The following is an 18359-nucleotide window of genomic DNA, read 5'->3' as shown; positions in this document are numbered from 1 at the left end:
AAAAGACCCTTTCCTACTTTAAGATTCTGTGATTTAAATCTGGATCCTGTCCCAGAAATGTATTATTATAATGTACCCAAGAAATAAATAATATATTGGGCTGGTCCAGCTATTCCAGTTGTTTACCAACAGAGAAATGTCCTGCTTATGTATCTCTTCTCCTTAGTACTTGTATCAAAATACCAAATAAAAATTGAAATGGACTTCAAATACAGTAATTGAGAAATTTGCCTGTAACAAACAATTGATCAAAATCCGGAACAAAATCTAAAATCTGAAGAATGCTAAAATTCAACACGTGACCAACAGCATGGTTATTGTCCTTTATACAAAAAGGTTTCCTAGATTTTCCTGATAGATGAAAAATCTGGATCTGCTTTACCTTGTTTTCCAAACTGTTACTGTTTAGAAATATAAAAAGTTGTTTGAAGCGTTGAACAGTGTTACATGATTCTTTATCTTTAGGGGAATTGGTCCCTGAAGAGGTTCAAGATGGATCGACAGGGTGTGACTCAAGTATTGTCGCGCTTGTCCTATATCTCTGCTTTGGGGATGATGACAAGGATTTCTTCTCAGTTTGAAAAGACCAGGAAAGTGAGCGGCCCCCGATCTCTGCAGCCATCTCAGTGGGGAATGCTGTGCCCATCAGATACTCCTGAAGGAGAGGTAAGCTCCATTGTAGTTAATGCACTTTCCCTTGTCATATTATGTTATACTTCACAGGTCGTTGTTGCTGTTGTTGTTATTATTATTATTATTTATTAGATTTCTATGCCGCCCTTCTCTTGAGACTTGGCGGCTTACAACAAACAAATATAATATGTGAGAAATCTAACATTTAAAATACTAAAAAACATCAAATCTAAAAACATGTAAAAAACAAAGACCCCAATTTAAAACCAAACATTCATGTTTCATACTAACACACTTTTATCAGTTCAACCATAGGCTGGGGTAGATATTAAAATTCAATGACCCCAGGCCTGTCAGCAAAGGTGTGTTTTTAAGGCTTTACAAAAGGCTGGGAGGGTGTGGGCAGTATGAATTTCTGGGGGGAGTTGATTCCAGAGGGCCAGGGCTGCCACCAAGAAGGCTCTTCCCCTAGGCCAGTGATGGCAAACCTATGGCACAGGTGCCACAGGTGACACTCAGAGCCATATCTCCCGGCCCTCAAACCGTTGCCCTAGCTCAGCTCCAGCTCGCATGTGTGGACCGGCCAGCTGATTTTTGGTTCACCCGGAGGCTCTGGGAGGACATTTTCGGCTTCTGAAGGATGGGGGGAGTTTTTGCCCTCCGCAGACTCCAAGGAAGCCTCTGAAGCCTAGAGAGGGTGAAAAACGGGCCTACTGGGCCCACCAGAAGTTGAGAAATGGGCTGTTTCTGACCTCCAGAGGGCCTCCAGGTGGGCAGGGGCGGCAATTTTTGCCCTCTCCAGGCATTGAATTATGGATGTGGGCACTCATGGGGAAAAACTAGGGAAAAACACCCAAAGGAAAAGAGGTTCGCCATCACTGCCCTAGGCCCTGCCAGGCATTGCCTGGCTGACGGGACCTGGAGAAGGCCAAATCTGTGGGACCTGACCGGCCGCTGGAATACGTGAGGCAGAAGACGGTCCAAGTAATCTGGTCCAATGCCATGGAGGGCTTTATATGCCATGTAGATTATTATATGGATGTACTGCATTTGTCTTTTTCTTTCAAAATGAAGACCCTCCATGCACTTATCTCTTGTACTGCTTCCATGCCGTTAAACAAGTCCTCCTGGAATATCCATGATTCAGCAAACCTTTTTCATAGCTATTTTCACGCTCTAAACTTTTCCTCAATTTGGATTGATGATTTTATGTCCTTGAATTCATTTGGCTGGCTATTTAAAAAGAAAACTTGGAAACAAATTGCTAATAAATACATTCTCTTGATAGCAGCTTACAACAGAACTGTTGTTTAATGCAAAAGACAACAGTTAGCCCTCATAAGTACTTTATATACAAAAAAAAAAGAGTTATAATCTTAATTCCAAGTACTGTATGGTAAAGCTATAAATATCAGTTATGTCATTTATGCTTTCTAGAATTAAATTATGAATTCTATTCTATGTTTTCTTGTCAATATAACTTGGAATTAATTGTCACTAACCAGCCAAGTTCTGATAACAATCACCAAATAACAGTGGCTAAAATTGCAAACATAAATATTGATATTATATACTGCACAAAATGACATACTAATATAGCTGATACATTATAACATATTTGATGGCCACCTAAGCAGAATGTTTGTTAAACTAATCTCTTAGTAGTTTAGTTATACAGTAGTACGTCTAGATACGAGTTTAATTCGTTCCAGAAGGGAGCTTGTATGTTGAACAACTCGTATCTGGAACAAATGGCTTTAGACTTTGTTTTTCCCCTCCGAGATAACCAAAAGCAAGGATTCTTGCGCCACCTAGTGGATGCTCAGCTCGTATCCCGAATTTGAGCTCGGGTCTGGAACAGAAATTTCTCTCTCCTCGTGGCTCGTATCTTGGAATACTCGCATGTGGAGCAGCTCGTATCTGTATAAATTGATTTTATATACTTGTTTTCCTTCTTAATTTTTTAATTGACTTCTGTTTTCCTCAGGCCTGTGGCTTGGTTAAAAACCTAGCACTGATGACTCACATAACTACTGACATGGAAGATGGCCCTATTATTAAATTAGCTGGTAACCTTGGAGTAGAAGATGTAAACCTTCTGTGTGGAGAGGAACTTTCATATCCAAACGTGTTTCTTGTTTTCCTTAATGGTATGTTACTGCTTTTAATCCAAGTGAAACAAGATACTAGAAGTTTAAACATTAGTATAAATGATGTGACCTTCTCGTAATAATCAAGACTTGATCAGGTAATTTTTCAGAAAATGAGATTTTTAAAAAAATGTGTGATTATGTATTTTAACAGTGCAATTAAAGGTTCCCAAACTTTGTCATTTCAGTTAGAATCCCAGTAATTTTTTTCAGAGCACTGCTAAGCCAAAACTGAACTATTTCAAAATACTACTTCTTGTGGTGTCTGATCATATTGAATATCACTGTTTCCCTTGAGAATGTAAAATATTCCATGGTGCCTCTGTAAGTACACTTTGCGTTGTACAAAATTTGGGAACTGTAGATAGATAGATTTTTTATTGGCCAAGTGTGATTGGACACACAAGGAATTTGTCTTGGTGCATATGCTCTCAGCGTACATAAAATAAAATATACATTTGTCAAGAATCATGTGGTACAACACTTAATGATTGTCATAGGGGTCAAATAAGCAATGAAGAAGCAATATTAATAAAAATCTTAGGATATAAGCAACAAGTTACAGTCATACAGTCAACATGGGAGGAAATGGGTGAAAGGAATGATGAGAAAAACTAGTAGAATAGAAGTGCAGATTTAGTAGAAAGTCTGACAGTGTTGAGGGAATTATTTGTTTAGTAGAGTGATGGCGTTCGGAAAAAAACTGTTCTTGTGTCTAGTTGTCTTGGTGTGCAGTGCTCTGTAGCGATGTTTTGAAGGTAGGAGTTGAAACAGTTTGTGTCCAGGATGTGAGGGGTCAGTAAATATTTTCCCCGCCCTCTTTTTGACTTGTGCAGTATACAGGTCCATAGAACGCATATGAGACAAATAGAATGTTCTTTGCGTTCTTTTTTAAATAGTTCATCCCATGGCATAAATGCAACATTTAAAGTTACGTATAAATATTGATTGGGGATGCCAATTTCTGTAATATATTCCATTACAGAATATGATTTTCATACAATGAACATGATTGTAAGCCTTTTATATTAGTTACGACATGAGGCAAAGCTTTAGAAACCCAACTTCCACATTTAAAAAGTAGCGTACTTTTCAGAGTATAAAACACATTCCCCCACCCACAAAAAAGGGTAGAAATGGTGCTTCTTATTCCCCGAATACAGCCATTTTTGAACTCCCGAAACTCCACCCTGCACAGCCAAAAACAGGCCCATTTTTCACAAAAACAGGATGTACAGAGGCTTTGGGAGACCTCCATTGTGCTTCCGGGGGCTGCAGATGGCAAAAACGTAACACGTGGGAGGTTTGGGAGGTGAAAAGCAGGCCCATTTTCACAAAAAAGGGGCCCTCAGAGGGTTTGGAAGGCCTGCAAAGTGCTCCTGGCAGCCAGGGAGGGCAAAAATTTGTTTTTTCTTGTTTACATGTTTGAAATCTTGGTGCGTCTTATACTCCAGTGCATCTTATAGTCTGAAACTATTACCTAAATGCAGTTATGGCAGGAAATAGCCCCTCAACACTGTCGGCAAATCAGGAGCAAGATGTGAGATAATAAAATGTGTATCTATACAATTATTGTGCATTGATCCCAATACTGCTACGACATGTTCTCTTGCAAAATACTCCTAGGTAATATGCAATAAATACTTAAGGTACATTTAATACAGTGTGAAAATGTTTTAAGAAAAATGCATACATGATTAAAGATGTTGAGAGTTATTATCCACATAGCTGGAAAATAACAATTGGGGGGAAATGAGTAGAAGTGGTAGAAGAAGGTAAAATAAAGCTTTTTCTCTCCATCTGCCATACTTATGAAAGTTCCAACCTAGCAATATTTTACCAGGAAACATACTTTTTAACTTTGAAGAGAGACCATATTGAAGTTTGACGAAAGGATAATAAAATCGCTTTTGTTGGAATGTGAAAATTGTTCTCTTTTAGGTTTGCATCACTTTACCGTGTTTCCCCGAAAGTAAGACAGTGTCTTACTTTCTTTTTATCCCCCAAAGCCCCACTATGTCTTACTTTCGGGGTATGTCTTATATTGGAAAAAAAATGTCGAATTTTTTGTTTTAACCATAAAATTAACATTTAGACGCGGTGACGTATGGAGGGGGGGCGGCGCGGAAGTGGGCAGGAGGCGGCGCTCATTTGGATCAGACGGAGGCGGCAGACGCAGTGATGTATGGAGGGGGGGCGGCGCGGAAGTGGGCAGCAGGCGGCGCTCATTAAGATCAGAGGGAGGTGGCAGACGCGGCGACGTATGGAGAGGGGGACGGTGCGGACGTGGGCAGGAGGCGGCGCGCAGCTAGATGAGAGGGAGGCGGCAATACCCCCGTGTTTCCCCGAAAGTAAGACATATGTCTTACTTTCGGGGTACGGCTTATATTAGCCGAAACCCCTGAAACCCCCGATACGTCTTACAATCGGGGGTGTCTTACTATCGGGGAAACAGGGTATTTGAGTGCTCTAAATGTTGCTATCATTTTATTTCTAGAGATAGCTGATTCAAATTCAAATTATAGCAGAAATCCAATTCAGTTATCTACTATACAGTGCTACCTCAACCTAAGAACGCCTCTACTTTTCTAGATAAGAACCGGCTGTTCAAGATTTTTTTGCCTCTTAAGAACCATTTTCTACTTAAGAACCCGAGCCCGGAAAAAATTCCCAGGAAATTTGAGAGCGGCACGAAGGCCCGGCCAGTTTCCTGCCATTCCCCCTTTACTCCCAGCCATCTTGGGCTTTTCTGGGCTGCCAGAGGAACCTTTCGGTGGCGCTTAAGGAGGCTTTGGCAGACAAGTGAAAGAATCATTTTCCTTTCTCTGGGTACTTGGAGAGGGAGGCCCCCCTCTTGCCCGCCTGGGTTTCTCTCTCTCTGGTGCAGTGTATGGGAGGCAGCCTCACGCCGGGTATATGGGAGGCGCATGCTATTCCTCGCCACCTCAGAGTCCCTGTTTTTTTTTTAAGCCTTAAAGTTTTGCATTTTTTTTTATTTCCCTCACCTTCTTCTTTCGGTTCTCCTCTTCTTCTTCCTCCTCCCATCCAAATTCTGAGCTTTTATTTCTTTCCTAATGGGTCTGCATGCATTATTTGCTTTTACATTGATTCCTATGGGAAAAATTGCTTCTACTTACAAACTTTTCTACTTAAGAACCTGGTCACGGAATGAATTAAGTTCTTAAGTAGAAGTACCACTATATTTTGAAAAATGCATTGACTTTTCTGTTGGTTATGACCTATAAAGCCCTTCATGGCACCGGACCAGATTATCTCAGGGACTGCCTTCTTCTTCGGGTCCCGTCAACTAAACAATGTCACTTGACGGGACCCAGGGGAAGAGCCTTCTCTGTGGCGGCCCCGGCCCTCTCGAACCAACTACCCCCAGAGATTAGAATTGCCCCCACCCTCCTCACCTTTTGTAAGCTCCTTAAAACCCACCTCTGCCGCCAGGCATGGGGGAACTGAGATACTCTTTCCCCCTAGGCCTTTACAATTTTATGCATGGTATGTCTGTATGTATGTTTGGTTTTATAATAAGGGTTTTTAACTGTTTTAATATTGGATTGCTATATGCTGTTCTTATTACTGTTGTTAGCCGCCCCGGGTCTATGGAGAGGGGCGGCATACAAATCCAATAAATAAATAAAATAAATAAATAAATAAATAAATAAATAAATAAATAAATAAATATTGCATGTTTATGTCCCAGAACAGAATAGAAATTGATCAAACATTTCATAACTATGCTGATGACAACTGGGATTCTTATTCCAGGAGAAAGACAACATTTGGCTTTATACATTGATATGGTGGTAATATTTATAGACTCATTTAATTGTTTGCTTGAACAGGTAACATCCTTGGTGTCATTCGAGATCATCAGAAACTGGTCTATACATTCCGGCTAATGCGTAGAGCAGGCTATATCAATGAATTTGTTTCAATCTCCACAAATCTTGCAGACAGATGTGTCTATATTTCTAGTGATGGTGGAAGGCTATGTAGGTAAGAATTTTGAATATGCTTTTCCCAGGCCATGGCACCAGAATGTTCCATTCCAAGTTGTTATCAAGTTGTTCAGTTCATTCACAAGAAACAGTGTTAGACACATGTGCATTCCACAAGTTGATTGGCAAGCAGTGAGCACTTTATCAACAAGCCGGTCATATAAATTGGAACTCAAAGGATGCACATCTCAGCAGTTAAAAAGTATTCATCATGTTGTATGATTAGTGTTACTTAATTTTTCAATCTTGCTGTGGTTTTCTTCATTTCATTTAGCTTTACTAGATAAATGGTCAAAGCAATGGAAACTGCAGTTTAATGTTTCCAAATGTAAAATAATGCACTTGGGGAATCCTCAATCTGAGTATTGTATTGGCAGTTCTGTGTTAGCAAAAACTTCAGAAGAGAAGGATTTAGGGGTAGTGATTTCTGACAGTCTCAAAATGGGTGAACAGTGCAGTCAGGCGGTAGGGAAAGCAAGTAGGATGCTTGGCTGCATAGCTAGAGGTATAACAAGCAGGAAGAGGGAGATTATGATCCCGCTATATAGAGTGCTGGTGAGACCACATTTGGAATACTGTGTTCAGTTCTGGAGACCTCACCTACAAAAAGATATTGACAAAATTGAACAGGTCCAAAGACGGGCTACAAGAATGGTGAAAGGTCTTAAGCATAAAACGTATCAGGAAAGACTTAATGAACTCAATCTGTATAGTTTGGAGGACAGAAGGAAAAGGGGGGACATGATCGAAACATTTAAATATGTTAAAGGGTTAAATAAGGTCCAGGAGGGAAGTGTTTTTAATAGGAAAGTGAATACAAGAACAAGGGGACACAATCTGAAGTTAGTTGGGGGAAAGATCAGAAGCAACATGAGAAAATATTATTTTACTGAAAGAGTAGTAGATCCTTGGAACAAACTTCCAGCAGACGTGGTTGGTAAATCCACAGTAACTGAATTTAAACATGCCTGGGATAAACATATATCCATCCTAAGATAAAATACAGAAAATAGTATAAGAGCAGACTAGATGGATCATGAGGTCTTTTTCTGCCGTCAGTCGTCTATGTTTCATCTCTGAAATGACATGACAATAAAATACACAATCTGTCAACTCTCTTTCTTATTATCTAGACCCTATATTATTGTGAAGAAGCAAAAACCGGCTGTAACAGAAAAGCATATGGAAGAACTTGCACAAGGTTACAGGTAAACAACTCAGCAAGTGATCCTGGTTTCTTTACCAGGATCCATCTGTTCATAAAAAATAAGAATGAACAGCATTTCCTGTGTTTGCAATCCAGTATATAACCACAAATATTTCTATACTCCTCATCAACAGGCTACCCTTCAGCTTTGGGCCTCCAAAAATGACTAACTTTTCCTCCCCACCAAATTATTTTTATATTTCACTAATTAAAAATAGATAAATAAATGGGAAGCAGGACTGATACAAGAGTTTGCAGTGTATTCAGCTGCACTGAAGATCTGCACAGAGCTAGTGATATGAGGATGAGCAAACAAAGAGGTGCCTGGCTACTATGTCCTACTACTGAGAACATGCCTTGTGTTTGCTTTAGTTTGGGAGGGTTAGGGTGGTAAGCTCCCCCCCCCCCCCATAGCTAACAGCACGTCATCTTAGCCAATATATAGACTGAGCCAGTGGGGTTTTCAATCAGGCCATGTATGTACTGGCTCAGCTCCATGTTAGCCAGCAGGTCGATTAGACTAAAGGGATTTTCAGGAGGGGTTGGTTCACACATTGGCTAATCAAGCTCTTTGTTAGCCAAAACATGGGTTTGATTGACAGGATTTTTGTATAGGCTTTTCTGCTCATTAGCTAGTGCAGCTGTGTGGGGCTAGCTAATAGGTTGATGGCACCAAAAATGTCATTCTTTGAAGTTAAAAAAAATTATAATGGTTAGTGATGCAGTTGTGTCCTGAGATATTTCTTTCAATGCAGAGGGGCTATTTTCTGTAATGAATCTCCTGCATCTTGCTGTAAGAAATTACATGGTTGTAGTTGCAGTTCCAATACTTTGTTTGCCGTTCAGTATATGGGTGCCTTATGATCACCATACTCACTGCTACATTAGTGCGATGAGGATGCCCATTTCAAACGCACTCATTGGCAGCACAAAAGTTCAAGAAGGAAACTCCTGGCTAAATGAGTAAGGCACATAACCTTGTGTAAACCAATTCTGGTTCAGTCCTTAGCATCTTCAGGACAGTCAATCCTCTACCCCAGGGGTCCCCAAACTTGGCAACTTTAAGACTTGTGAACTTCAACTGCCAGAATTCTGGCAATTGAAGTCCACAAATCTTAAAAGTTGCCAAGTTTGAAGACCTCTTCTCTACCTGAACCTCTGGACAGCTACTGCTAGTCAAGAGTCTTTAGTTAAATGTTATTAAGTTATTAAGTTAAGTTATTCTGGACTCTATTTATGGTAGAAATCTGTATGTGGAAATTCACTTATATGAAAACTCTGCTTTAGTATTAGTTTTTTGTTTATCTTTTATGCACAGTTTTGCACATGGAATTATGTGAACATATCCATTGTTTTGAAAAATAAATATTTTATATTCAGGAATTTTGAAGACTTTTTACATGAAAGCCTGGTTGAATATTTGGATGTGAATGAGGAAAATGATTGCAACATTGCACTCTATGAACATATAATCAATAAGTAAGTATTTTGGCATCATTAAAGCCTAATTTTTATATTGTAACACTGAAATTGGAGCAAGAAGATATTTAATCTTCTTGAGAATATATTCTAAGAATGAAAAAATATGAAGTTTTGTACAATAGATGTATGTGAGTCTGCGGAGAGGGGCGGCATATAAATCCAATAAATCTAATCTAATCTAATCTAAATCTATATGTGACATAAAAAGAAATTTCTTTTTAATTCTTTACAAATCTTTAAGAATTTTTTCTTAAAGATCCAAGAGAGGAATGTGGAAAGCAAGTTAAAAAACCCAAACAATTAAAGCTATAAAGCAGACAAGAGATGACAGATAGAAAGGATTTGTTTTTAAATATATTGGCGGCATGATTAAAAGTTAGAATAGGGATAGAAATAAGAGAGGAGGGACTATTAGTATACACATTTTTATACAATAAAACAAAAGTAATAAGAGAAGATTAGAAATTGAATAATGGTATTATTATGTATGTTTAAACAAAATTGTGATGGCATTGGAATAACGTATTGAAACATAGAATAATTAAATAATGAAAATATATAATTTAATACAAATACGTGTATTAATGTATTAATTATGTAGAACTACATAAGCATGTAACAAATATGATTAATGGCACTATTTTTATTAGCACTAAAATATGTGATACCCAGGTGTCACGCTGTTCATGCATTGATATGTTTTGTAAAATAAAATAAAAATTTGTGTGGAGGGGAATACATTTCTTTTCATTATTAACATTGTCTTCAAAAACATTTATGTGACTTGGTAACATAATTAAAATAGTAAAATCCAAAATCTGATTTCCTCTTTTGATATTTCGAGCCGCCCTGAGTCTTTGGATAGGGGTGGCATACAAATCTAATAAATTATTATTATTATTATTATTATTATTATTATTATTATTATTATTATTACAATTATTGAACTCATCATTTGTTCGGTACTTTACCATTGGATCTAATTAATCTCCAAAGATCTTTCAGAACAGCTGGGTTTTCCTCTACGTCCAGAAAGCCATTGGTGGGGGGTGAGAATTCTTATTTCACAGGTCCAGCTTTTCACTATGTAACCATGTGATTTTTTTACCTTTAAGAAATCTCGCTATCTTTTTTCCCCTTTGTTAGAGAGACAACACACTTGGAGATTGAACCTTTTACACTTCTTGGAGTCTGTGCTGGTCTCATTCCATATCCCCATCATAACCAGTCTCCAAGAAACACTTACCAATGTGCTATGGGAAAGCAAGCTATGGGTAAGACTTCTGTGCCTTCGGATCAGAATAGTTATTTCATTCATTCCAGATTCAGCTTCTCTCAGCTTTGTTAAATATTTCTCATACCCTGATTTGAGAACTTCTCATATCCCCAATTTTTGGCACAAATTTCTAAATTCTTTCCTATTTATTGTTTTAAAAAAAACAAAATTAGAAATGTAGTCAGAGGCTAAGATAAAAAATTGATGAGAGATATTTTGTAACATGCTGCTTTCATTTATCACCATTAAATTATCAAGATTATTTTTAGGGTAATGTAGTTATAACTGCCTTTTCAGACAACAGGAAATCCCCAATTCATCAACTATTATTTCTTTACCAAGTTTATTAAGCCTCATTATTAAAACTGAATTCCAGAATTCATGGCTAAGAAGTTCATATCATAGCTCTGTTGGACTTCCTACAAACAAACAAACAAACAAACAAACATAGATACATACATACGTTTGTTCAGTAGTTCAACCTTTTTCTAATACATATTTATTAATATTAATCTACATTAATACATTGAACTCAAAATTAGCATAGCAGGGGAGTGTATGTGTATGTGTATAAAATGTAAAGGAAGACAGAAATAGTTAGTCATCTATTTTGATGGGTTTGATTGTTTTGCTTTGCTTTGTTTCAATTCAGCAATGATTTCCCTGCTGTTTACTGCTTTTAAATAAGCATTACAGAGGGTCACTTATATACATACGTACATACATACATATTGTTGCCCCCTACATCCTACATACATTGCAATTCATATAGACATATACCTCTCGATATACATTAAGACAGTGTAAAGCATTTGAATACTGTACATGCTTTGTAAACCCTTTTGCCCAAAACAAAGCATCTCCTTTTGAAGTTTTGAGAGCACCCCGCTGGAATGATCATGCAGGGCTTCAAAGTCATTTCCCATGAGTCTTTTGTCTCTGCGCACATGTAGGCGCATAACTGCTTCACATCGCCAGCAAAAACGTTGGCTGGCCATGGGGCTGCCATTTACAAGGCTTTGGGGGAATGCAGCAGTCTCCAAATTTGATGACAAGTGCTTTACTTCTTTGAGCTTTTGTGGCTCAACTGCGTTGAACAGCATTTATTTATACATTACACATTTGTGCAACACGTGGATTTCTGGTTCCTTCACCACAGCAAGCAAATTGTCACTACCATCTCTTATTTGCAACTTAAATGTTGCTCTGTAGCTTTAACCTAGTTTGTTCTCCATCTCCCAAAGCCACCGCTTTATGAAGACATTTCCTTAAATCAGTGTTTTCCAACCTTTTTTGAGCAACGGCACATTATTCATATTTTCAAAATCTTGGGAAACATTGGGGGGGGGGGAAGTTTGGACAAAATATCTCTCCCTCCCTTTCGCTCTTATTTCTCCCTCCCTCTTTCTCTTCCTTCCTTCCCTTCTTTCTCTCTCTCCATCCCTCTTTCTTTCTTTCTTCCTCTCTTTTTTGCTCTCTTTCTCTCTCCCTCCTTCCCTCCCTCTATGTCTTTCTCTCCCTCCTTCCCCCTCTCTTGCTCTCTCTCTCTTGCTTTTTTCTCTCTCTCTTGCTATCTCTCTCTCTCTCTGTCTCTCTTGCTATCTCTCTCTCTCTTTCTCTTTCTCTGTCTCTATTGCTATCTCTCTCTTTCTCTCTCTCTCTGTCTCTTGCTATCTCTTTCTCTCTCTCTCTCTCTCTCTCTCTCTCTTGCTATGTCTCTCTTTCTCTCTCTCTCTCTCTGTCTCTCTTGCTATCTCTTTCTCTCTCTGTCTCTCTGTCTCTCTTGCTATGTCTCTCTTTCTCTCTCTCTCTCTCTCTGTCTTGCTATCTCTCTTTCTTTCTCTCTCTGCCTCTCTTGCTATGTCTCTCTTTCTTTCTCTCTCTCTCTCTCTCTCTCTCTTGCTATGTCTCTCTTTCTTTCTCTCTCTCTCTCTGCCTCTCTTGCTATCTCTCTTTCTCTCTCTCTGCCTCTCTTGCTATCTCTCTTTCTTTCTCTGACTCTCTGTCTCTCTTGCTATGTCTGTCTGTCTGTCTCTCTCTGTCTCTCTCTCTCTGTCTCTCTCTCTCTCTTGCTTTGCGGCACACTTGACCATGTCGGCACACCGGTTGGGAAACGCTGCCTTAAATAACACCTGCAGGATTTTTTCTGCAGCAATTGCAACTGATGGCAGAGAACCTTCTCGCCACCATTCATTCATTTTCCGTGAGGCTTTTCTCAGCGAACCTAAGTTGCCATTACCATTTGCTTAAAACATTAACTGTGAAATTCGGTTAGAGTTACATTCCTGGTGGTCACATAAATTCAAGGAGTATACAGTAATATATAGCCAAATAATGCTGGCTTCTGGGTTGATGGGGGGAGGGAGGGAATAAAAGTACCTTAGATAATCTTTTTTATATAAGCAAAACCACAAAGTGGCATATTTCTTTCCCTTCAGCACATGAGAAACGCTTTAAAAAAATATTTTACACACCATCCCTTTCTTTTAATTGCATCCTGTTTCTTTGTCATGCTTTCTCTTTTTTCCAGGAGAATCTATTTTAGGACTATTAGCCTCAGAAGGTTTGGTTAGTTACCACACACAGTTAAGCAGGATCAGTGTGTACAGAAAGCCAATTCAGAATCTGTAGAGTCCTTTTGTACTTTTCTGTGTGAAGGTCTTTTTTTCTCATTTTGTTTTCAGTGTCATTTGCAATTCATTGTCTGTGTTTTCTGAGGTTGGTGTATTCAGCTGCTTTGACCCGGGGTCTTGCACATTTAGCTCCTTGGATACAATCCTCTGACGTTGCTGCTGACGATGGGAATACAAAAGCCGCTGAATATCTTTAGGAATTATTGTTAAAGGCTTTGTTTCTGTGTGCTACTGCAAGCACCTGAGGAATGAGCAAGGCGATAAAAGTACAGTTCTAAAACTGAGATGGACCATTAAAAAAAAACAACCATAGACACATTAAACATCTAGTTGTGTGCTGAATATTTGCTAATAGTGGCTAGACTGTGTTTTTTTCCCTTCTGAACATCTTGCCTTCTGTGCCCTGTAGATATGTGGGACTGTAGTTCCTATAGTCACAAGATGGTTATAGAATAGAATAGAATTTTATTGGCCAAGTGTGATTGGACACACAAGGAATTTGTCTTGGTGCATATGCTCTCAACGTACATAAAATAAAATATACATTTGTCAAGAATCATGTGGTACAACACTTAATGATTGTCATAGGGGTCAAATAAGCAATGAAGAAGCAATATTAATAAAAATCTTAGGATATAAGCAACAAGTTACAGTCATACAGTCAACATGGGAGGAAATGGGTGAAAGGAATGATGAGAAAAACTAGTAGAATAGAAGTGCAGATTTAGTAGAAAGTCTGACAGTGTTGAGGGAATTATTTGTTTAGTAGAGTGATGGCGTTCGGGAAAAAACTGTTCTTGTGTCTAGTTGTCTTGGTGTGCAGTGCTCTGTAGCGATGTTTTGAGGGTAGGAGTTGAAACAGTTTGTGTCCAGGATGTGAGGGGTCAGTAAATATTTTCCCCGCCCTCTTTTTGACTCATGCAGTATACAGGTCCTCAATGGAAGGCAGGTTGGCAGCAATTGTTTTTTCTGCAATTCTGATTATCCTCTGAAGTTTGTGTCGGTCCTGTTGGGTTGCAGCACCAAACCAGACAGTTATAGAGGTGCAGATGACAGACTCAATGATTCCTCTGTAGAACTGAATCAGCAGCTCCTTGGGCAGTTTGAGCTTCCTGAGCTGGCGCAGAAAGAACATTCTTTGTTGTGCTTTTTTGATGATGTTTTTGATGTTATGGTAAAAGAAGTTATAATCCAAAGCACCAGATATAGACATAGTGCCTGTAGGACTTTCAATTCTTGTAAGCCCAGATTGGCTACGAATCAACTTCAAGGCACAATTTACATTTGGTGCTGTAACTTATGAGTTGGCTATTTTGAATCTGTCTGGACAGTGATTCATCACATCAAACTACGTTTGTTCTTTAAAAGTGTCAGCCCTCCCTTATGGTTGTCTCTGCCTGTCCCTCCCCACCCGCTGCCACTAACAGTCTTTGTATTGTCCTCTGGGAGATACATGTTCAAGTCCATTTAGTCACTTCCTGGGCTGTCAAGAATTTGGGATTATTGAGATAGTCTTTTGACTCCCTGCGGAGAAGAAAGGACTTGTTACTCAGCATTGCCCCATTCTGATTATTTGAATACTTCCATTGCCTGAGAAATGCCTTTCTTGAGGCTTAGCAAAATATTAGGCAGATCGGTGGATCTTAAATAAAACACAGAGTACCAGATAGAAACATAGAAGTCTGACGGCAGAAAAAGACCTCATGGTCCATCTAGTCTGCCCTTATACTATTTTCTGTATTTTATCTTAGGATGGATATATGTTTATCCCAGGCATGTTTAAATTCAGTTACTAGATGAACTGAAATTCTGATGATATATGTTGGAAGGTATACACTGGGTATAAACAGAAATAGAATCTTATTTGTGGATCGTATTTTGAGAGGTTAAATCACTTATTCATTTAATAGATTTTTTCTTTCAACAAATCTATGGACTGTGTAATCAGATAGGCAGTAATGAAGCTGAGATAATACTAATCATATTCCAGATGCACAGGAATTATTTGCCTGTTTAGTACATCTTGTTTATCAATTTATGGAGTCTCAAGAATTATTTCCTGCTCAAGGCTGTAAGAAGGAACCTCAATATTGTGGTCATTATATTTTGTACATCGGCTGGTATATTGAAACAATGATTGTATTTATAACTAGATTACTATAGATCAACTACTCAAAAGCATCTAATAAAAAAACTATCATAGCAATTGCAATCTAACTCTAGAATAACTCAAAGATGAATTGGTTCTTGAAATAACATAGAGGCTCAAAAATGCTTTGAGACTTACACTGAGAACTTTCTACTATAATTTAATAATATGTAAACAGTGTATGGGGAAAGTTGGGGATTGCATATTTTCACCTTAATTAGCCTTCAGCTGAAATGAACACCAAAGAAATAGATGGCATTAAATATTTGCTGCTGTTTCTGTCAATTTCTCCACATTGTTGTAGCTAATGTTGTACATAGGTAGAATCAAGCATTTACCAAGTTTGTTAAAGAAGATTTTTTTCCAATTGCAGGTACCATTGGCTACAATCAGAGGAATAGGATTGATACCCTTATGTATCTGTTAGCATATCCACAAAGACCAATGGTTAAGACAAAAACAATAGAACTCATTGAGTTTGAAAAACTGCCGGCTGGACAGAATGCCACAGTTGCTGTGATGAGTTACAGTGGTTATGATATTGAGGATGCTCTGGTTTTAAACAAGGCTTCTTTAGACCGAGGTAGGAAGTCTCTATTTCAGAGGTCCCCAAACTTGGCAACATTAAGACTTGTGGACTTCAACTCCCAGAATTCTCCTGTTAGCTATGCTAACTTGGCAACTTTTAAGTCTTGTGGACTTCAACTCCCAGAATTCTCCAGTTACCTATGCTGGCTGGAGAATTGTGGGAGTTGAAGTCCACAAGTCTTAAAGTTTCCAAGTTTGAAGACCTCTGCTCTATTTAATATGATAGTTACATCTTTTGCTTCAGCTCAGTACAAACAGTTTATATCTATGAATAAAGAAGATCACAATTTTGGTGTTTAAAGTGACAAATCACAATTTATTTTTAGGTGCATTTGTATGTCAAAACTATGATTTGATATCTAAATTGATAAACCACACTTGTGATATTTGAAATAATAGATCGCATTAGCTGACATACCGCACAACAAAAAGAACACTGAGCTGATGGAACAGCAGGTAGCTCAAAATCTGTTTGTCTTGTATTTTTGTGGGCTCACTTTATGGATAGAGTTTGAAAATCTGTTCTTAACATAATAATGTATTATAATTACATCTCAATCTAGTATAACAACTTTTCAAGAATTAGAATGAATGATAAATTAGTCTAGAAAATGCTTCTTAAGGGGGGCCCCTCCAAATTTACTATCGTGTTTCCCCAAAAATAAGACAGGGCCTTCTATTTTTTTTAACCCCGAAATATGGCCTTGACCTTATTATCGGATGATACCTCCTGCCTACCAGACATCTGGAAACCAGCCCTCATTAACAAACGTATCCCAGCCATACAAACTAAAACCAGACTTAGAACACCCATTGCAAAACAACTAAGTAGCCTGCAAGCTCCAATTACTCAGGATATCACTCCCAATCCACAAACATTAACTAATCAGCATACCCCAGTTACATCAACGACCCTAGGTGTTACCCCACTGACTCACCAGGAAGTTTCAACACAGCAGGCAGCTTCTGAGCCATCAAACTACACCCAGCCACCAGTATTTATAGAAGGAAGGCAGCTCAGGTCTCGCTGTGTTCGCCCTAGAACAAGGACAGAAGCACCAGCCTGAAGATGACGAGTGGGACCTCATACAAACATCAGCAGAAATCTCTAAATCCTACACGGGAAGAAACCCGAATATACCAAGACCGTCATATATATACACACACATATATATATGTGTGTGTCACATGTTTTTGCTGAATTTTTAAAATTAAGGGAGACTAGGATAGCGCTATTTCGGCCTTGTTCTGGCCTCATCAGCTAGCCATACCCTTACTGGGATTTGACGCACCGGAATATAAGATGCACCTTAGTTTCTGGGGAGGAAAATGGGAAAAGGAATCTGCTTACCAGGTATTCATCTGGCTAGCTTCTTTAGTCTGGTCAGCATCAGCACATTATTTTATCCCCTGGTTAAGGGCTTTTTAAAAAATATATTCTGAGAGATATAATAATATCTCAATAAAAGAACTTACAAGCCAGTAAGAGCTGGGAACATTATTAGCACCTGGAAAGAAACAGTCTGAGCAAGTAGAGCAATGGAAAAAACCCTGCAAAGACTTAGGGCTCGGAAAACATTTTTCTTTCCAGAGAGTAACAATGAAAGAGCTTGCAAGTCGGTAAGAGCTGGGAACATCATTAGCACCTGGTTAGGGCTGGAAAGAAACTTACTCAGAGCAAGTTAGAGTAATGAAAAAAAAGGTGCAAAGACTTAGGGCTTGGATAACATTCTTCATAGAGAGAAACAATAAAAAGCCTGCAAGGTAAGAGCTGGGAAGATTGTTAGCTTCTCGTTAGGGCTGGGGGGGAAAAGTTACATTCAGAGTATAAGACACACCCAAATTTTCAGCCTGTTTTAGGGAGGGAAAGGGTGCATCCTATACACCGAAAAATACGGTAAATCTTTTTCAGGAAAAGCATATTCGTTGCTTCATTGCAAAGAGCACTGCTTGCATTCACTTCAAACAAACTTGTCTGGATGTTACGCTTTTTAGTGTTGCCTCATCAATCATATTTAAAACACAGTTCCTCTGCTTGAGGCATAATATTGTGGGTGTCTGCGTTTACTTTGTGTGGTCAGACTGCTTACGTACTGCAGTACATTCTACTACACTCGCCCATCCTTAAGAGCCCTTTTGCCAGTTGCCAGGCAGCACTAGTAGTATTGCTGGACATGTATCTTTGGCATTAATGTCTGCACACTTAATTTATTCTTTTTTGCCTAAAACAA

At 38.6% G+C, this 18359-nt stretch overlaps 1 protein-coding gene across 2 annotated transcripts in view; it reads left to right on the top strand.

The window, feature by feature from the left end:
* POLR3B (RNA polymerase III subunit B) overlaps positions 1 to 18359 on the top strand; it is a 90598-nt gene that overhangs the window by 36912 nt on the left and 35327 nt on the right. For both annotated transcript variants that reach the window (XM_070756248.1, XM_070756249.1), the window contains 7 exons: positions 466 to 666; positions 2621 to 2783; positions 6638 to 6791; positions 7927 to 8001; positions 9381 to 9479; positions 10629 to 10756; positions 15914 to 16123. In XM_070756248.1, the coding sequence (XP_070612349.1) occupies positions 466 to 666; positions 2621 to 2783; positions 6638 to 6791; positions 7927 to 8001; positions 9381 to 9479; positions 10629 to 10756; positions 15914 to 16123 (1030 nt within the window). The remainder of the gene's footprint in view (positions 1 to 465; positions 667 to 2620; positions 2784 to 6637; positions 6792 to 7926; positions 8002 to 9380; positions 9480 to 10628; positions 10757 to 15913; positions 16124 to 18359) is intronic.

The sequence above is a fragment of the Erythrolamprus reginae genome, chromosome 6 (assembly GCF_031021105.1).
Source record: "Erythrolamprus reginae isolate rEryReg1 chromosome 6, rEryReg1.hap1, whole genome shotgun sequence".
Classification (NCBI taxonomy): Eukaryota; Metazoa; Chordata; class Lepidosauria; order Squamata; family Dipsadidae; genus Erythrolamprus; species Erythrolamprus reginae.
This window is presented reverse-complemented; position numbering and strand designations above follow the sequence as displayed.